This window comes from Neopsephotus bourkii, unplaced genomic scaffold, assembly GCF_033783945.1.
Source record: "Neopsephotus bourkii isolate Nb327-2 ecotype Australia unplaced genomic scaffold, CSIRO-AGI_Nbou_v1 NB_951, whole genome shotgun sequence".
NCBI classification, from domain to species: domain Eukaryota; kingdom Metazoa; phylum Chordata; class Aves; order Psittaciformes; family Psittacidae; genus Neopsephotus; species Neopsephotus bourkii.
In genome coordinates, this window is record NW_026901445.1 from 1,535,849 (window position 1) to 1,553,925 (window position 18,077).

Sequence of the window (18,077 nt, forward strand, 5' to 3'; positions counted from 1 at the left end):
GACAAGTTTGTTATTTGTTTGTATATTTTGTGTTTGTAAAGCTCTGTCAGGAGTCAGGGTCCCTGTGATGCAGCAAAGTGCTCACTTTTCACTGCAAGAAATGAATTTCTGACTCTCACAGTGGAAGGGGCACAATTCATAATGTAGCTATAGATGTCTGGAGAACATTAAAGTTAGAAGTCAAATGAAAGTTGTTTTGTTTTTATTTTATATACATGTATATAGATATATATACAAAATGGTATCTGGCATTATATACCAATTACATTATTTCCAGTCAGTGTTGTGATTTCTGTGTGTACTTGGTTCATGGTTTTCAAGTACAAGGAGCTGGCAATACTTATTATTATATGTAATACTTAGAGTACACGGCTTTAACAAACTTCCTTTGCTTATCTGCAGACAGCTCCTGAATCACTAAAGTTAACTGTCCTGAGAGTATTGCCAGCTTTTTTGCTAAAGCAGACAAGAATTTATGTACAGACTGTTCACTATGCATATCTTCACTAACTGCTACTTGTTTAGTGAGCTAATCCTTCCGTTAATATTTTAAAGTATTTTCCTTTGGATATGAGCAGCACTGTGTAGATTTACTAGATGATAACTTTCAGGGTATTTTTTTTCCTTTAAAGTACCGGTGCCATGCTTGCTGTTCTTCCATGTTCATCATTCCCCAGGTCCTTACAATTTTTCAGTACTGATTGCGTATCCAGCAAATTCATCTACTACCTCAGTTATGCCTCAAGGGTGTATCACCTTTTCTTACCTACACCTCGTTAAAGAACTTAAGGTTATCCTCATCTCAGAATGTTCAAACTTCTCTTTGTTTGTCTTGTTAGAGTAATAAGAAAGATTTCTTTACTTTGTGTTGTGTAATCTCTTACAGTGTCATTTTGCTCATTAGGAGACTGACTGTGGTGCTCTTTTTAGTTTTATCACGTAACATTTTCACACTGAGAACTCCCATTAATTATGCAGGATAATTAAAGGAACCTAATACTAGGTGGAATGGTAGAAATGGATCTTTCATGCAAGTTTTTATTTTTGCAAGATATGTAAGTTCTTGGAAGTTGAAAAAGTTTTGCTATAGCTCCACTATTAGTTAAGGAGACCTACCCAGGAGTGCCAGTGTGCATTTCTCTGGGCTGTATTAAGTGTGATACAAATGAAATGATTATGCTGGCTTCTAAATCATTCTCCTAATTGTATTTTACCAGGATTAATTTTGAACATCCATTTTGCTTTCTTCTGACACGTCTGTTTGTCTTAGCCTGTCTTTCACCTCTCACAGAGAATGTGCATTTATTTCGTTTGATTCCAGTCAGTTTAACATCCAGGATCTCATTTACCACCATCCCATAGATCATGGTTCAAAAACCATGTAGATGAAGTTCTTAGTGACATGGTTTAGTGGTGGACTTGGCAGTCCTGGGGTAGTGGTTGGATTGATGATCTTAAAAGTGTTTTCCAACCTAGTGGGTTCTGTGATTCTGTTAATCCACTGTTTCATTCTTTATCACCTAAACTTCGGTAGAGAAGGATAATTTTGATACATAGAAGACTTAAGAATTTTGGAGTCCAGTTTTGTTCTGATTTTCAGTGCAAACCTATCCCTGCATCACACCGCAGGCCTGTCTGTCTCACAGGCAGCAGACCCTGGAAACCGGAGGCCTCCTACTTCAAGACAGTTGCCAGGCAGTTTTGCTGTGGTGGTGTGAAAATTAAATTTCTTTTTACAGACTGCTTGGATTTCAACAAATTGACTTTCACTTATGGAAAGCGCCCTGTTGGGGGATTTTCAGCCTATTCTATTAATACTGCAAGGGAAAGATATAAACTAAAACAAAAAGAAATGTTTTAACTTTCTTGATCAGCAGAAGCTTCATGAAAGGATTTGATTTCATGACAGCACTTCTGCTCAAGCTTTCCCTAAGATGCACGCACACCAGCAGACAATGTGGACCACTGGCTTTCATGAGCTGTTGTGAAAATATTTTTAAGTTACTAAAAATTACAGAAGCAAAATGGATTTAGCCTAGCCTGACTCCTTACTACGTATTTACTCCTCCTCTATGACCTTAAACTGCATCTGATTTCATAGAGAACTAATGCTTGACTGAGGAAAACTCGAGTGAATACCTCAGTATTTGATATGTTTATAGCATACCTTAATATAATGCCTCACTCTTCATTAGGTGGACAATGAATAGCTTGGAAAATGGGTTATAAATGACTTAGCATTTGGTTTCGCCTCCTGCTTGACCAAGGCAGATTAAGAGAGAGCAAGTCATAATAAAACATCAGGCTGACAGTTCCTCCTGTGAAACTGAAACTGGGGAGCAGAGAAGTGGGGGTAAGAGCTCTCAGCCGCCTTCCCCTCACTGAGACCTTGCATGGTGCTCTGATGGGGCATCAGGGCTGAGTTGGGAAGATTTAGAATCCTCCCAGAGGTGCACTGATGTTACTTTTTCCCAGCTGGAGCTATGAGGAAACATGCACAGAGGGGAAGGGGCTCTGGATTATCCCATGTCTTTCTGATGTTGTGGCTACCCAACAGCATTTTGATTTTCTGAACTACCTGGGGACACCTGATGTGTTATGGATGATTGGGAGTCAATTGAGTGAGATCAATAGAAGAGGGAGTCCTGCTGGCAATGAATAGGAGAGGAGTGAGGGCTGGTGGGGGCTAAGAGGCTGGATTGCACTGCACAGTATTGCAGCTGTGCGGTGCGGTGCCTTCCATCACACAGTGTGGTGGTTGTTAGCAATCATAGTGTTATTTACATGGTGCCCGAAGGGTGCTAGGTGTAGCAAATATAACATCCTGGAGACATGGATGGGAATCCACTGGAGAGAGAAGTGCTGAGGTGGGGGGGGGAGAGAGGAAAGAAAAACAAGCTGGAAGCCACAAAAATGACATACAAAAAAAAAAAATTGGTTTTATTTCTTATGTGCACAAAAAGAGAAAATAAAAAAGTCAAACAGAACTGAAGCAATGAGGAAAAGCCAAGAGTGGCCGCAGTAGCCTAGAATGGATATGACCCTGCACCTGGCACTGGCCCCCTCCCATCCACACTCTCACGTCTAAGTTAGCCTGGAGAGCATCAGCAGAGCTGCTTAGGGTTTGAGTTGTCATCAGTTCTGTAATTGTCATTGTTTGGTCCCTCCTTCTGCCTTGCAAGTTTGCCACTGTCCTGGGCCCAGCCAAGAAGCACACTGTGGTATTTGTGGGGTTCCTCAGAAGCCCTCATTCTGTCAGTGCCAGAGGGGGCATCTATGATTCTAATTTTTTTTTCCCAGAGGGCTGCTTTTCCTTAGGGATGAAAGGGTGAGGGTTTTCCAACAGTTCAGCAAACCAAAAATTCCTTTAGGAAAATGTTTATGTGCATATATAATACTCAAGAGGAGAAAAAGGTGCAGGGTTTTTTTGTTTTCCTTTTGTTGTTTGTTCAACATCCTCGCATTCGTGTTGTGATTAATTCTGAAGTCTTACTCTGAGTTTGAAGCATGCAGACTTCTCTGTTTCCACAGCAGGGCTCATTGCCACCAACCCTCCCCAACAGATTTACAGGTTACAAGGATGTCAGCTTTAATGCATCTACCCCGTGCAACCCTCCCCACATCCCATTGGGCCAAAAGTAGCTTCAGAGAACAGGACTCAAAAGTGTTGCCCAGTTTTAAGTGCCATGGTCCCTGTTGCTTCCAGTGAAGCATGACGTGAGAGATCACGAGATTCTTCCCCTGTGAAGAAATGGTGACAGAAGGAGATCCAGTCACACAACATTTCTGCTTGGTCCGTTAGATAAAGCAAACGTAGCAGCAGAGCTATGAATGATAGAAGGAGAAAGAAGTGAAGGGATAGCTAAGAAAGAATAAAGAAACTAAGAATGATTTCTGAGAAAAAGGAAAAAAGAGAAATGTAATGGAAACATTAATTATTATTCAGAATAATACTTAACACTTTGATAGAATTTTCTTTCAAGATCTCAAAGCACTGAGCCAGTGCTAATTAATTCAGCTGCACAATCCCCCTGTGAACTAGGAACTACTGTTATGCCCCTTTACAGCAGACTGGAATTGAGGCATAGAGGGGAAATTGAACTTGACAAAGGTTCTCTAGAGTCACAAGGAGAGCTGGGGAGTTTGAGGTCCCAGATACCTGCTCTCGTATGAGTAATGCTGTTCCCTCTCTGGATAGAAAAGTGCATTGGGAATGAACAATAATAAAAGAGAGGGATAGAAATGGAGTGGAAAGAGAGTGTGAGAAAGAAATGGGAGAGGGAAGAGGCAGCAGAATGGAGGAGAGAGATGTGAGTCACAGACTTCACTGGATTTTGCATAGTGATTTCTTCCTCCAATTCTTTTTCATTTTTTCCTGTGAAACCTTTTTTAAAAAAAATTAAAAAAAAAAAAACAACCAATTCCACCTACAAGAAAGCAACTGTTGGCCTGTTAGGGAAGGGGTCTTTCCGAGTTTTGGCTGTTCCCTCAGGTTCTGGATTTGTGCTGTGCTTTATTGAACACATCGTTTTGTTTTCAGTGAGCACAACGAGACTTGCACAGTACAGACAGCGTGTTCCTTATCTACAGGATGAGGCGAGGCTGTTTTAATAACTACCATGATGAAGATGGAGATGAACTTATTTACAAGAGGAATTGCCTTCACATTACACACATTATCTTCCTACAAAGCAGCAATTGTTTTTGCAAATAACATAATATTAAATAATTGGTAGAATTTTTGCGTTTCCTGCATAGTCCAGTCTAATGGAATCTATATGAATATTGATGGTTTTCTTCTGCATAATATCACCACATAAATCCCTGTGTCAGCTACTAGACTTTAGCTATAATACTGCTTTACAATGCATCCACCGACTGTAAATCAAAACAACCAACACAAGAAACTCTTTGGCAAATGTAATTCAGTACATTCGCATGGGGGTCTACAGATGGTGGTGGAAGAGGATTAGACTGCCCAGTCCTTTGTACAATTCTGCTTTCCTTTTTATTTTTCTGGTCAAACTACGTGCCATACTTATGAACTTTCCAGACCAATCATGCCTGGTGGAAATCCTCTTTTATCAGTGGAGTTACTGATAAAAGTAACATTCCACCAATGGAATTGGCCCTCTGAGGGTCAAATCAAGCCAGCCATGAGTAAGCCAACCACATCCTGCTTTTATACCCGAGCTCATGTCTCAAGTTTAGTGAAACACCGTTATAAAAATAAGCATTTCTGAGCTGCTAGCTTCTCTTGAGGTGGCCTCTGGACTGCAGTCGTCAAGTGTGAGGTGTGACAGTCTTCTCTAGCCTCCTCATGAGGTTCTGCTTCCTCATCCTGGGATTTATTGCCTCTGCTCTGACCACCTGCTGAGTGAAACTTGGTGGTGCACACGTAGAGCAAAGGCTGTACTGAGAGACTAAGAGGGAGACTTTAGTAACAGGGTCCAGCATCTATTTGTTGTCTGTGGAGGAAAACAGAAGGAGTGGTGAAAGTGATTTTTTAGAATTTATTCAGAATTTTCTTCTCATATAAGATGAGGTAACAGGCCAAATTCGGGTCTTGGTGACTGCTCTTTGCAGCAGGTTACTCAGAGGTAATATGTGCAGAATGACACTTTCAATAGATTAGGAGTAACCTCTTTGATTTTCTTCTATACAGGAACAGATTTTAGTTCTATATCTTCTATGTAAACATCTCCCCAAACACCATTATCATTTGGGCACCCCATTAAAGAAGACACAGACCTATAATCAGCTAGAGCCATGCAAGGGCTAAAAGTGTTAGGTGAAGGGGGCCTTTGGGATCAACACAGCTGTTTACTGGTGATGGATTTAATACATACAAGTTAAACTTGGAGACAGAATACTGAGTCCACAACCACATCTCCTCTAGGCTTGGAACTCTGGATTTTATACATAACATTGGCTGTACAGATTACTCCGCTGTTCACTTTTATGTCCTTCGGGGGGGGGGTGTTGATTCTACCGTTGATTCTTAATCCTGTCTTTGTCCATGGACAGTAGCCCATGAGTTTTATCTGAAACCTCTCTAAAACAAGGATCTACTTTGGCAGACTTGATGCCCTGGGGACAGGCTATACCTGCCTTCATGTTTTCTTTGAGTAGTTTTTAGGAAGTGTCAGTGCAAGGAACAGTGTATGAGTTTGCTGACAATACAGGAGTAATAAGCATTTCTATTGACAGTTAGCCTTTTTCAGAACAGAGTTTGCCAGTCACTTGGGAACCAAAAAGAGCAGAGAATCCCTAGAGAATCATCAGGTGAGCATTTGGGATAAGGGGTAAATATTAGGACACACAATATAGGATTGAAGATGAAAAGATGGGGCTGTATGTTGGGACTGGCAGGTGGGATGCAGGCATACGGCTTTGAATGGAGGCCTATAAATTAGTAGGTGTATGAGCAGATGGACTGGGAAACGAAGGGGGCCCATATAGCAAGGCTATAGTGGTTAGGAAATTAGGTGTTGGGCACAGAATAATGAGGCTGTTATCACCAGCAGTGGGGATCCGGAGAATGGGTGTTGGGCGTATCTAACATTGCGAAAGTCAGGATGTGGGTGAACTGAAGTCGTCACGGGTACAGGGGTTAAGGTAAAAGGAGTGGAGGCTAAGGGCTAGGGAGCCAAGCAATAATCCCAGCCAATCCTGAATTTGTCCATCTCAGTCTCAGCTGTCCAGAGGGCAATCAGATGGGCCCACGTGAAGCCCCACACTTTCCACCACACAGCACAGCTAGAGCGCAGCTGGGCTTGTTTTCTTTGTTTGCCAGCCAGTGACATGGAAAACGTTTGTTGACTCAGAGTGCTTTTTTGTCGACTGATGTGTTTGGTAACTTTGTCAGATGTGACTTGTCCATACTGCTCCCCAGAGACAGGATTTGGGAAAGGGGGAGGAGGAGGAGGCAACAAGGGTGGAGCTGGCATCCAATCCTCTCCAATACCACCATCCCATTGTAGTGCAAAACAGAAAGGAAACAAAACCCTAGAGTGAAAGAGGAGCATCAGACGTCAGAGGAACTTTTCTGCCATTCAGGTGGCAGGGAGGGATGGGACTTGGAGTTTTATTTTTGTAGGTTTTTTTAATTATTATTTTGGTTTTTTTTGTTGGTTTTGTTTGCTTGGGTTTTTTAGAAAATTGGGATTTGTTCTTTTTTTTTTTCCTTTTTACAGACTGTCATGACAAAGCATAAAAACACAGTTATATTTATATATCTATTTATATATTTCTTCATTTCGTCGGTTGGTTTGTAAATGTTGCTCCATCCTCCTGTCTGAGCTGATTGTGTGTCACAGAAATTGTGGGTGTATGTGTGAGGTTCCTCCCGACTCTGGCCTGCGAAGTCACCACGTGTGAGGTGCAGCCAACTATGGGGAAGCCATGCTGGAGAGCTGGGATGAGGTGCACAGAGAACCCCTCATGGGGTGCAGATAGGTACTTGGTCCTTTTCTTCATTGCCAGATGGGCCACGTCTCTGTACTGCCATCTCTGCTCTAGCCAGACAGTTCCCTCTGTCTGGGAAACAGGGTGAGCGTCACGCGTTGCACACATTGAAGAGTCCACCACAGAAGAGCGTATCTTTGGGGAACAGTGTTTCATGAGCAGTGTTCTCCCCTGCCTCCCCCAGCCCTCACCGCTCCTGGAAGGGGGTCCTATAAGGCAATGGTTGCCAGCTGCATTGCTTCCCAGTCCCCCTGAAGTCCTGGAAGCCAAGGGGCCTTTGTGTGGCTGCTCTGCCCAGGAGCGGTGGAGGGCTCCCGCAGGAGAAGCCACTTGGCCACAGGTTCTTCCCGGCGTGGAGGGAGCAGAGGGGTGGAGGGCAAGGGGAGGGTGAGGGTCTCAGTCTCGTGTGGTCAGCGCTTGGTCCGGTGCCTTCGTGGCGAAGAGGAAGGAACTGGACTGTGGGGAGGAATGGAGAAATTCTTCACCCTTCACAGGGATGGAGGGAGGTGATCAGACAGGTACAATGTGGAGGCCTAAGCTGTCGCCCTGCAGTTTCATGTGGTTTCCATGGTAACTAGTGGCGGTCATAGGCAGCGGCAGCAGTGGGAGGTGCGGAGCCCCGGGATGTGGCACTATAATAATAAGGGGAACCTGAAAGTTAACACAGGAGAAGAATGGACTGGTTGAAAGGACAAACAGTAAAAAAAAATAAATAAAACAAACAAACAAAAAAAAAAAACGAAGAAAAGAAACAAAGGAGAACTGGAAGGAAAGGAAAGGAAGGAAGAAAACAAAAGGAACCAAAAGAACAAACCTGGGGGCTCGGCTCTTAATGGGATTGGGGAAATGCAGTAAATGGAGGCAGCCAAGGGCTGCATTTCAGTGGAGAGATGCTACTGTGGCTGCTGGTTTTGAAGCCCCCTCAATGGGAAGGAAATCTTTTTGCTCCTTCTGACTGTCAGTAAGTTATGACCATCAATAAGTTACTGAGAGGGAAGCCTATGAGCATTGCAGCACAAACACTCCATACCTCATCTGCAGCCACAAGGGAAGTGTCAGGGCCAGATATTCTGAGCATACCTGACAAAGTATAATGGGTCACTTTTAAAACCAGGAGGGGAGAAGTGAAACAAAACTACAGTGGTTTATTGTGTGGGATTTTGGTCACATTTGGCATGAAAGCTCTCTAGATGGTTATTGAATGTGTGTTAAATAGTGATTGATTATTAAGATCACATTTACTGAGGTTTAACAACACTGGAATAAAATGTGCATCTATTCAGCTGTTAAACCTCAGTAAATACGTAGGTAATAATCACAGCTGATTTGTTTTACATATAATAAATTTTTTCCTATTCCCTTCCAAATAAATGTTGTGTTAGAAGATACGATCTTATAGGAGGTTTTTTCCCCTCTGAAAGAACCCTGACTATTTCTAGGCATATTAGGAACTGGGGATGGATATATTCCTTCTAGAAAACTCTACTGGCTATTACCAATCTAGTTATAAAGCCCATCTACCACCCTGGACACAGTTTCAACTGGTCCTACAGGAAGAACTTCTGTGGGATTTCCAGATCCCTGGGAACTGACTCTGGGTTTACCTTGAGAGAGGAGTGAAACCTTATCTGGAATTTTAATCGTACCTTGAATGGATATGGATGGCAGCCTGAGAGAATAGCAGTACCTGAGTTTAACTTTTGATCTAATCTGCAATAAACTGTGGATGTAGTTCACGGAGAAGCCCATGCTGAACTGAAATTCTGAACCGTCGCAGGAAAGAGGAATCAGCTTCAGAACAGATACAAAACACCCATGAGGTATATACCCATCTACACACTGGACTGGAGAGTGAGGAAAAAGGCCTCTCACATGCCTGAATACTTGAAAGCCCTCTCCAGAAACAAACAAAAAAGAAACTAAAACAAAGAGACAAACAGAAGGAGCACGAGGCTGGGGGTGTGCTGTGGGAAAGAGATACTCACTTAGTAATGCAGGGTTGCTGAACCGCCAGGCCTCGTTGTAGGTTGTGTACTGAGGGTGGCTGTAGGGGTTGCCTGAGAACTCGCTCCCTGGAAGAAACCAAGGAAGGTGTGAAATACAGTTAAGAGATTTATGTCTACTATTCCATCGAGCTAGCATTCAAGCTGAATCGTATGCCATCAGAAAAACTAGTGTGCCTAACTTCCTTGCTCAGCTGGGATTGTGCCCTTCAGGACGCTATACTATTTGTTCAGTGCAATGCTGCTTACCCATACAATTAAAAAAAATTGTAAGATTGGCCTCTTCAGACTCAAGAAATTAGTTTAAAATAATGAAATTCAATAACACAAATAATTAAAGTGATTTATTTTTTGTTGCCTTCCAACTTCTGTTTCCCAGGTTGCAGAAAGATTGCAAAGCACATGCAAGCTTTTTTCTGCAATTAACCATCAGCTTTCTTTTAAGTAAAATGTAAGATTCCGCAGTAGAGTCAAGACAGCAGGCATTGGAGCTTGATGGGACAAGCTCAAAATAAACTCACTGAACTAGCAGGGCTGTTGATGGCAATATGTGTTGCTAAGTTGTGTTTGTAGGGTACTGCAGGTAATGATGTATTTGTGGAGAAGAGTAATTTCTCCATGAATACAGTGAGAGTAGGGTGGGCTTAAATATAAATCAAAATGAAAAACATATGAATCTTTCCTACTCTCTGTATAGATGGTGCTAGTCAGAAAACTGAGTCATGTATCGTTAACCCCACCTTTGTGCTTAGTGAGTTACAGAGAAAAGTTGCTGTATTCCAGTTCCAGAAAATAATTTTCTAATGATTACTGCTTTAGGTACTATTCTGAATCTGAAAGGCAAGCTAAGCTTTTTCACATTCAGTAAAACGGACCCAAGACAAAATACTTGTGATCTAATAAGACTCTGACCCCAGCTTTGAATGTTGTAGGGTCTATAAATATTCAGTTTTACTGTGCATAAGCTGCTGAGTCTCCTTGTTTTATAGAGGGCTGTGGAGGACTAAGGAATTATATTTGGTAACTGAGGAGGTGTGGTGCTGCATTCAAAATAAATAAATCTCCCAAAACTTAAAAATTTATGATTCTGCTAAGTAAAAACATGCCATTATCTGATCATAACCTGATCGTAATTTAATCTAGTACCAAGAGACTGGGGACAATTACTGTGATCTGAATGGCGTTATGCACTTAAAAGACAATGAACAGCGTGACTATTAGCTTCTGATCTGCCCTGAGCAAGGGGTGGAGTTGTTACAACAGTAAGTGTTTGGAAAGCACCTGGGGCTCCTGCTAGATACCATGGAATAAGGAAAGAAGGCAATGTGAGACCCGCTGGATGCCTGTGATACAATTACCGAAGAAATGTCAATTAATTATACTGTAATCTCTGCAAATCTCCCCTCACTGGAGAGTTAAAGCCAAACCACAGGTTCTCAGATGGTGGAAATGAAATCTGTTGAAGTCAGGGGATTTGCAGTGCTTTAAACTTGAGAAGAATCTGTCCAACAAGATTTTTAAAGACACTCAGGGTAATAGCCAAAGTAGTCAGCATGAAAAGATGCATGTATCAAAAACCAATCACTATCCAAAGTATTTTGGTCACAGCAGTTTTTAGCTTCAGTATAAAACCTTATTTTGTGTGATAGACCTTCCTAAACACTCTTTTAATGATAATAACTCAGCATATTTCCATATCTAGAAATATCCTGCCCTGAAAATTCTGACAGCTTGCTGGGAAGGAATAGGTGAAACCTGCCAAGGTGACCAAGAGACTGTGGGATAGGATACAAAGGCAAAAAGCAATGTGTAATCCTAGTTAATCTCTACTGAAGTGACTTGCTTGTGGGGTATAAAGGAATGAGTTTGCCCCCAGTACGAAGGAAAAAAAAAAGCATACAAATGAGAATTTCTGCTTTGAAATGCCTCATATACCTTTTCACTGCACAGAGGGAAGAAGTTCTGACATTTCAAGGCTTCTCTCCCACCATCTTCTGAGTTGTCACCCTAAACTGTTTCTAGTGTTGCTAAAGCGTGGGTTAAGGAGAGAAGGAGCCTCAGCTATGGAGAGCTAGGGGAGGAGGGAGGGCAGCCACTGGAAACAGTGTTTATTGACGAGGAGTGAAAGCATGCATGCAGCAGGATAATGAGCTTTTGAGCTCAACTGTGACCAAGAGGAACTGAGCTATCGCTTTCCTCGATCACTAATGAAACAAGTGTAATTTCCTCATCAACATTGGATTCTGTTTAACGACTCCCTGCCGTTGCCATCACCAGCCCTCTGCAGGCTCTACGATGCTCTGGGTAAACTGCACTTCCCTTTTAGCAGATGCTGACTTCTCCAAAACAGTTTCTGGGAAAGAGGAAGAATTGAGGCAGGGAGCAAAGGTGCTCTGTTACCTGTGCAGGAAACCTCTCTCAGACACACAGGTTAAGTGTGTAGCACAGTACCTGATTAATCCTTCTCTGAGTGACTAACCCCTGCTTTTTCAAGTGTGTGCTCAGGGACTACTGGCTTTCATCCATGTCTACAGCCTGGGACCTGCAGGTACAGGCAAGGGCAGATGCAGGATATGTATCCACATCATGAAACATAAACCTCAGAGATATTTGCATGCATGACTGGCCATGTTGCATGGATGTGCTGCTACCAGAGACAAGCTCTTCTCTAGATTACACAAGTAGAAGTCTAGTGAAAGGTTGTCACGGATAGAGCAGAACAGCTTTGGTTAGCACTGGTCAAACAATCTTCTCAGAAACAGTTTTCCACTGGAAAATGCTGTCTCATCAAAATGAAAATGTTTTGCACAAGCTTGTCAGCTTCAATGGAGTTTTGGAAAGAAAAGTTCTGAAATGATTGCAAATTGAAACAAAGTATTATGTTTCAACTTTCTTGTTTTGTTTCATTTTGCCTTTCTCATCTCATTTAATTTCCTTTCAATTCTTTCATTATTTTAATATGTCTTGACATCTAGAACATGTTGATGTTATTGAAATGTTTCATCCTGATGTCTGCAAATTGAACTGTTTCAAGATTCTGAGTCCTCATACCAATGCAAGATGAAAACAAATGTCAAAGAATCAGAGTTTTGTATGGATTGGAAATTCTGGTTTCTGACCAGTTCTATTTTTAGCTCTGCACCTTTATCTAGAGAAAACAAGAGGCTCTTTCTCATATTCACTCACATCTGGACAATAAGGTTTGTTTGCATGTGAGTATGTTTCTTAAAGATACTTCATGAGTGGTCATCTTGCTGATTTCTTGTTTCCAGTGTATTTAAAGCACTGGCCTGTGATCTTTCTTGGCCTGGAGGCATGTGGCAAACCATTGGCAACATCATATTTGTTTTCTCTATTCAACCTGGAGTCTTAACAGAGGTTGCAAGCAAGCACAGGGGATTGATCTCATGAGGCCTATATTCTGTGCAATCCGTGCTCTAGAAACCTTTACTAGCAGTATTTCTTGGTATCTGTATTTAAGTCTTGGCACGTTTAGTCTTCTCATACAGAAACCATGAGGCATGAAGTGAGCCTAGCAGGTGGCAGGTTCAGAACAAATAAGGGAGGTAGTTTTCACACAGTATGTAGTTAAGGTACAGAACTTCTTTCCATAGGTTGCTACAGATGTTAAAGGCTTATATGGGTTCAAGAGACACTGTTCAAATCTGTGGAGGTGAAATCTATTGAGGGTGTGTAATAATTAAATAGAAAGATACTAAGTGTGGCTTAGGAAGTCTCTGAGATGCAACTTGTTGGAGGCTGGGAGATCTTTTGATAAAGTACCAATACATGTTTGCTCTATTCTTACACCCTTCCCCAGACATTCATTTTTGGCCTGTTGCTGAGGAGATCTGCAGCATGACCCATTAAAGCCAAGGCTTCTATTACTTCTCATGAAGCCTCTTTATCTCTCTGGCTTGTTGGCTTCAGTCACATTAGAAGACAGGAATAGAAGGGCTTTGTGGAAAGATGCAGTAACTACTGCAGGACACCCAAATAGGCCACTGGAAGAACTTCTTCCAATTGCATGTTGACATCAGATTTAATTTAAAGGCACCCATTTGACTTGAATAATCTTTTTTCTTTGAAGTGTAACTCAAGTTTTTTCTTTATCATCCTGTTTCTTTTCTTTTTGGGGGCATCTGTGTGGTTTCAAGGGACACTGCCGTTTTATAAATAAGTAGCCTCCACATCAAGGAGGTGAAATACCCTATTCTTGAATACCTGACCCGTGTGATTAGTGGCCTTAACTTTTTTGTTCCAGTTTAGATTTCAGTATTATCCTTGTGATGAGGATGTTAAACTTGTGTATCAGTCACTGAACAGTTGAGAACAGTCAGAAGTTGAGAAGAGACTGTTTTTTTAGAAGTGTCTATTCAAAGAGATGGCTACTTTGATGTTATTAATAATTTCTGTATGCTGTGACCTTCTCTAATTTTTTACGTACTTATATATTTTACTGACTTATATATTGACAACTGAATCTACCTACTGTTACTGTGTGGGGTTTTAAAACTGATCTATATTGTCTTACTGCTTCTGTGATTCTGAAGCCAAACCATCTACCTGAAAAATTTAGTGTAGAAGGAGATGCCCTAAAATTTGCCATCTCTGCACCACCACAGTTCAGCAAAGCTGGCCAGCTATATCGAGGGACTAAAGTGGAGGTGAGGAAAGGATCACTCCACTGTCTTTTCCTGATCTGGAGATCAATCACATCATCTTCACAGCATAGCCTGAGATTTTGTTGTGCCTTAGGATCCTAAGCAGTAGGTAGCTTGTTAGCTGCGGAATGTGACCATGGGCAGTAGCCAGTACTTCGTGGTATATGAGCAGTGATTTGTCATTTAAAGACGTTAAGACTGCAAACATTTCTGTCAGTGATATTTTCAGTTGTGTTGCTGCAGTGTATGTTCATATAGCTAGCTGTTCTAAGATTTGGATGAGGGTGTTTAGGCTTTTCACTCCTAAGCCCTGGCAAATCATATCATAGTGATTTAAGAGCTTTCTGTCCTCAGCTTTCTGCTGCTTTGGTTCTGAAGTCATCCCTTCAGTAGCAGAGGTTACAGAATGCACTGTGTACCTGCTCATTAGCCATCACGACTCACAGCCCAGGGCAGTAACAGAAGCAGAAGTCACTGGCAGATGAATTTCTGAGTTCTAAGCTACCATGGCTGAGAAACAAAAATCCTGCCTCTTGATTTATCTGCTGGGGATAACTCTCATCTGAGGAATGGGGAATAGAGCTTGGGGTAGTAAACTCTTCAATTGCCCTAGGGTAAATGGTCCTCTCTTCTCCTTAAACAGAGAATCCTTCTGTTTATGCCAATAGAAGGTATTTCTCCAAATAAATCAGTTTGCCTTTAGGTGCAGGATTAGGTAGATAGTTTCTTGGATTGGAGGCACAGTCTTACAAAGAGGAGGCAGGTAGGTAGCTGGTTGTTAAAAGGGAATAGTTAGTTTCTTCTGAAATGCTGTTAATCATTGCTGAGTTCTTAGCTAGTTTAGGCTATGGACAGTGGGTCTCCAAAAATTGCAGGTATTAAATTATCATTGATGATTTTCAGTTTGATGCCTTGGCTTTAGATGGAAGGTAAATTGTTACCCTAAGTTAGTGGATAGCTGAATATCCTGAGCCATAAGCAGTACTTAATAATCTGCATGGGTTGTTGGAAAATAATTACATGAGTTAATACTAAGGTTAATTAATTACCAGTTAATTGCCACAGGTTATAGATAGCTAGCTGCCCACAGCAGCAGTGAATCAGTTACTAGGGGGGAAAGAGACATATTACAAAAAGTGTTGTTAGCTGCAGTGGTTATAGGCACCTGATGATTTCTTTATGAAAAGAATAGTCCTTAATATCAGCAAAGTAATAGCAAAGCCAACTGTGAAAGCTCTTACTATACTAGTATACTGTTTAAACATGTGTGCAGCATTACTGAAGTCTGGGGGCTGACTTACCAGGAACCATTCCTGCAAGAGTTGAGGTTGGGTAGCTGCCTTGTCCAGTTGGGGGAACATGGGGTGGGTAGCCAGGCAAGGTGGTGCTTGCCATATCACGACCTGGAAAAGGAAAGAATCAGGACAGGGGCTCAATAGGGATAAGGTTTTTCAATATTGATTTGATATCACCTTTTTTCCCAATGTCACATGACTAGCAGCTTGATAGGTAAATGCTGTGCAGAGTTCTTTTGCATAAGTGCTCTTCATCCACTGAAAATACTGGGGGAAGATCGTGGCATTTTCGATCTCACACTGTAAAGGTGGATGCTAAAACTTAGCTTTGTGAGGCCCAAAATAATTCGTTTCATTGTAGATTTTGCATTTATTTTAACTGAATCAAAATGGCCCTGAGCTGCACAGAGAATGGTGGCATATTCTTTGCCAGAGTAGCTGAAGTCCTGTCTATCTGCAGTGGATGCAGTTCCAAAACTGGTAGGATGTTGCTTTAGGGCATGATCAATGTGCAAGGCATTGGAGAATGATCCAAGAGTTTTCTGTGCCTGTCTTTCTTCCCACCTCTGCCATTCACCTGATGATGATTTTAGGCAAGTCACTTCACCTCTGTGTGCTGCTTCTTATGCTGCAAACTCTTTGGTGCAAGGGCACACTTAATACATTTTCACAGTGCTTAGCATTAGATCAATACCGGTTGGACTCCTTCCAGGTGCTAGTATAATATATACTGTAATAGAACCATGCAAATTAGTTTGAGTCCCACTTCATTTTTATCGCAGGTACAAGTGATATCTTTTCTCCACCAAAGTAGAGAGGGGTGTAGACTGGGTGGATGGTTGTAGTTTATTTTTCATCCCTTAGGAAGTGCAGCTGGAGGCTTCTTGGTTGATGCCAGAGGCATTTCCTCATTTGGATTTGTTAGCCTGAAAATGGGCCAGCCAGAAGGGCATTTGCTGTTAGTGCTTATGGCGTTTAAATGAACTAAAATAATCTCAGAAGCTGCTGAGAGTTGCAAGCCAAAACAAAACGAAACCAAACCAAAAACAAAACAAACCAACCAACCAAACAAAAAAAGGCTACATAAATTAAGATAATTGTTGCCCCACAGCTGCTGAGATATTTATAACTCAACCTCCAACGCTGCCTACTGAGATCTCAGCCTATTGCAGGCATCCAAATCCTTTCACATTCCCTAGGTGACCTGTAGCTCCTCAAGAAGTTTGTGCCATTTGTTGTTCCTTTGTTAAATTTTGTCTCTCCTATCTGTTCTAACTGGAGGACTGGAATGTGATCACCTTTAGAAGTGACAGGTTAAGTATTAACACCACTAGAGTCACTTGCAGCATGGTTGGATATGCCAGAGAAAGAAGAGTAAGAGTTGGTTTAGCTCTACTAATGGCAGAATGATAACTGATAAAGCAGGCCCTGCAACAAGCATGAACCTTCACTGGGCAATCAGAAATAAGTAACAGTTACACAGCAAAGCAAAAACTGATCAACATGGAGCATTAACCTGAAGGGAGGAAGTTACTCTGGGATGAGGTAGGCTAAACTACCTCATTGCTTTCACAGGTCCGGACTAAAGATTACTGAGGTGATTTGCTCAAGAAAAAAGAAATGCAAATTCATTCTTTATCCTTGAAGTGTTCCTAATCAGTGGCTGATGTTCCTGTCTCACCTGCACTTCGATAATGGGACAGAACTAGCAGGTGGGAGTAGTCTCATGGCTGAGACATTTTTCAGCCACTCTCCAATATTGGTAAAAATAAATATATAATGCCTTCATTTCTTTAGTGGTTGGTAGTTGTGTGTTAAGCTGGATGATAAACACCTCCTACTTAAACAGGGGAAGTTTAGATTGGATATAAGGAGGAAATTCTTTCCTGTTAGGGTGGTGAGGCACTGGAATAGGTTGCCCAAGGAAGTTGTGAATGCTCCATCCCTGGCAGTGTTCAAGGCCAGGTTGGACGAGGCCTGGGGTGATAAGGTTTAGAGCAAGGTGTCCCTGCCCATGGCAGGGGGGCTGGAACTTGATGATCTTAAGGTCCTTTCCAACCCTAACTATTCTATGATTCTATGATTCTACATGTAGGTTATGTTTTTTTTCCCTTCACATTCTTTAAAGGTGAGAAAGTTTTATGCTAAAATTCATGTTCTTTAGGTTTCATTTATTGACTAGCCTGAGATACAACAGCAGGTGATGAGTGAGAAAACAGTGTTACTGAAAAGTTAGAGAGAACATTACGTAGCAGCAGGCAAAATTAATTCATTTTGACACTTCAGTTCAGGTGGGAACACATACACACTCACTCTGCTGCCTGATCTGTGCACATGTGCCCCTGTGTTTTTATTCAGATGTGAGCACACAGGGGCTGACGTTCAAAATTCAGTGTAAAAAATTTACTGGAAAGTGATCATCTGTCAAAATCCCAATCTTGAGAAGGAAGATAACAACCAAGTACAGTATCAGCAACATGAATGAGTCTCACAGAGAGACTCTCAAAATGCTGTTACATGCAGGCAGGCCTCTTCCATTACCTCCTGTCATTACCAACAGGTGACAGGGTTATTAAATTCTTGTACTCCAGGGCTATGACAAAGCTAGCACCTATCCTGTTCATAACATGCTTCCAACTCCAGCCATT

At 41.8% G+C, this 18,077-nt stretch overlaps 1 protein-coding gene and 1 long non-coding RNA gene across 13 annotated transcripts in view; one reads left to right on the top strand and one right to left on the bottom strand.

Annotated features, from left to right (window-relative positions):
• The window catches only part of LOC133215055 (uncharacterized), a 193,311-nt gene that overhangs the window by 110,549 nt on the left and 64,685 nt on the right, over positions 1 to 18,077 (top strand). The window lies entirely within an intron of this gene.
• The window catches only part of PAX2 (paired box 2), a 96,982-nt gene continuing 86,129 nt past the window's right edge, over positions 7,225 to 18,077 (bottom strand). For 7 of the 12 annotated variants that reach the window (XM_061358747.1, XM_061358745.1, XM_061358748.1 and 4 more), the window contains 3 exons: positions 15,436 to 15,537; positions 9,453 to 9,539; positions 7,225 to 8,099 (listed from right to left, as the gene is read on the bottom strand). In XM_061358747.1, the coding sequence (XP_061214731.1) occupies positions 7,978 to 8,099; positions 9,453 to 9,539; positions 15,436 to 15,537 (311 nt within the window). In that variant the 3' untranslated portion in view covers positions 7,225 to 7,977. Of the gene's footprint in view, positions 8,119 to 9,452; positions 9,540 to 15,435; positions 15,538 to 18,077 lie in introns of all 12 variants that reach the window. The other 5 variants (XM_061358752.1, XM_061358751.1, XM_061358756.1 and 2 more) reach the window with 1 other exon arrangement.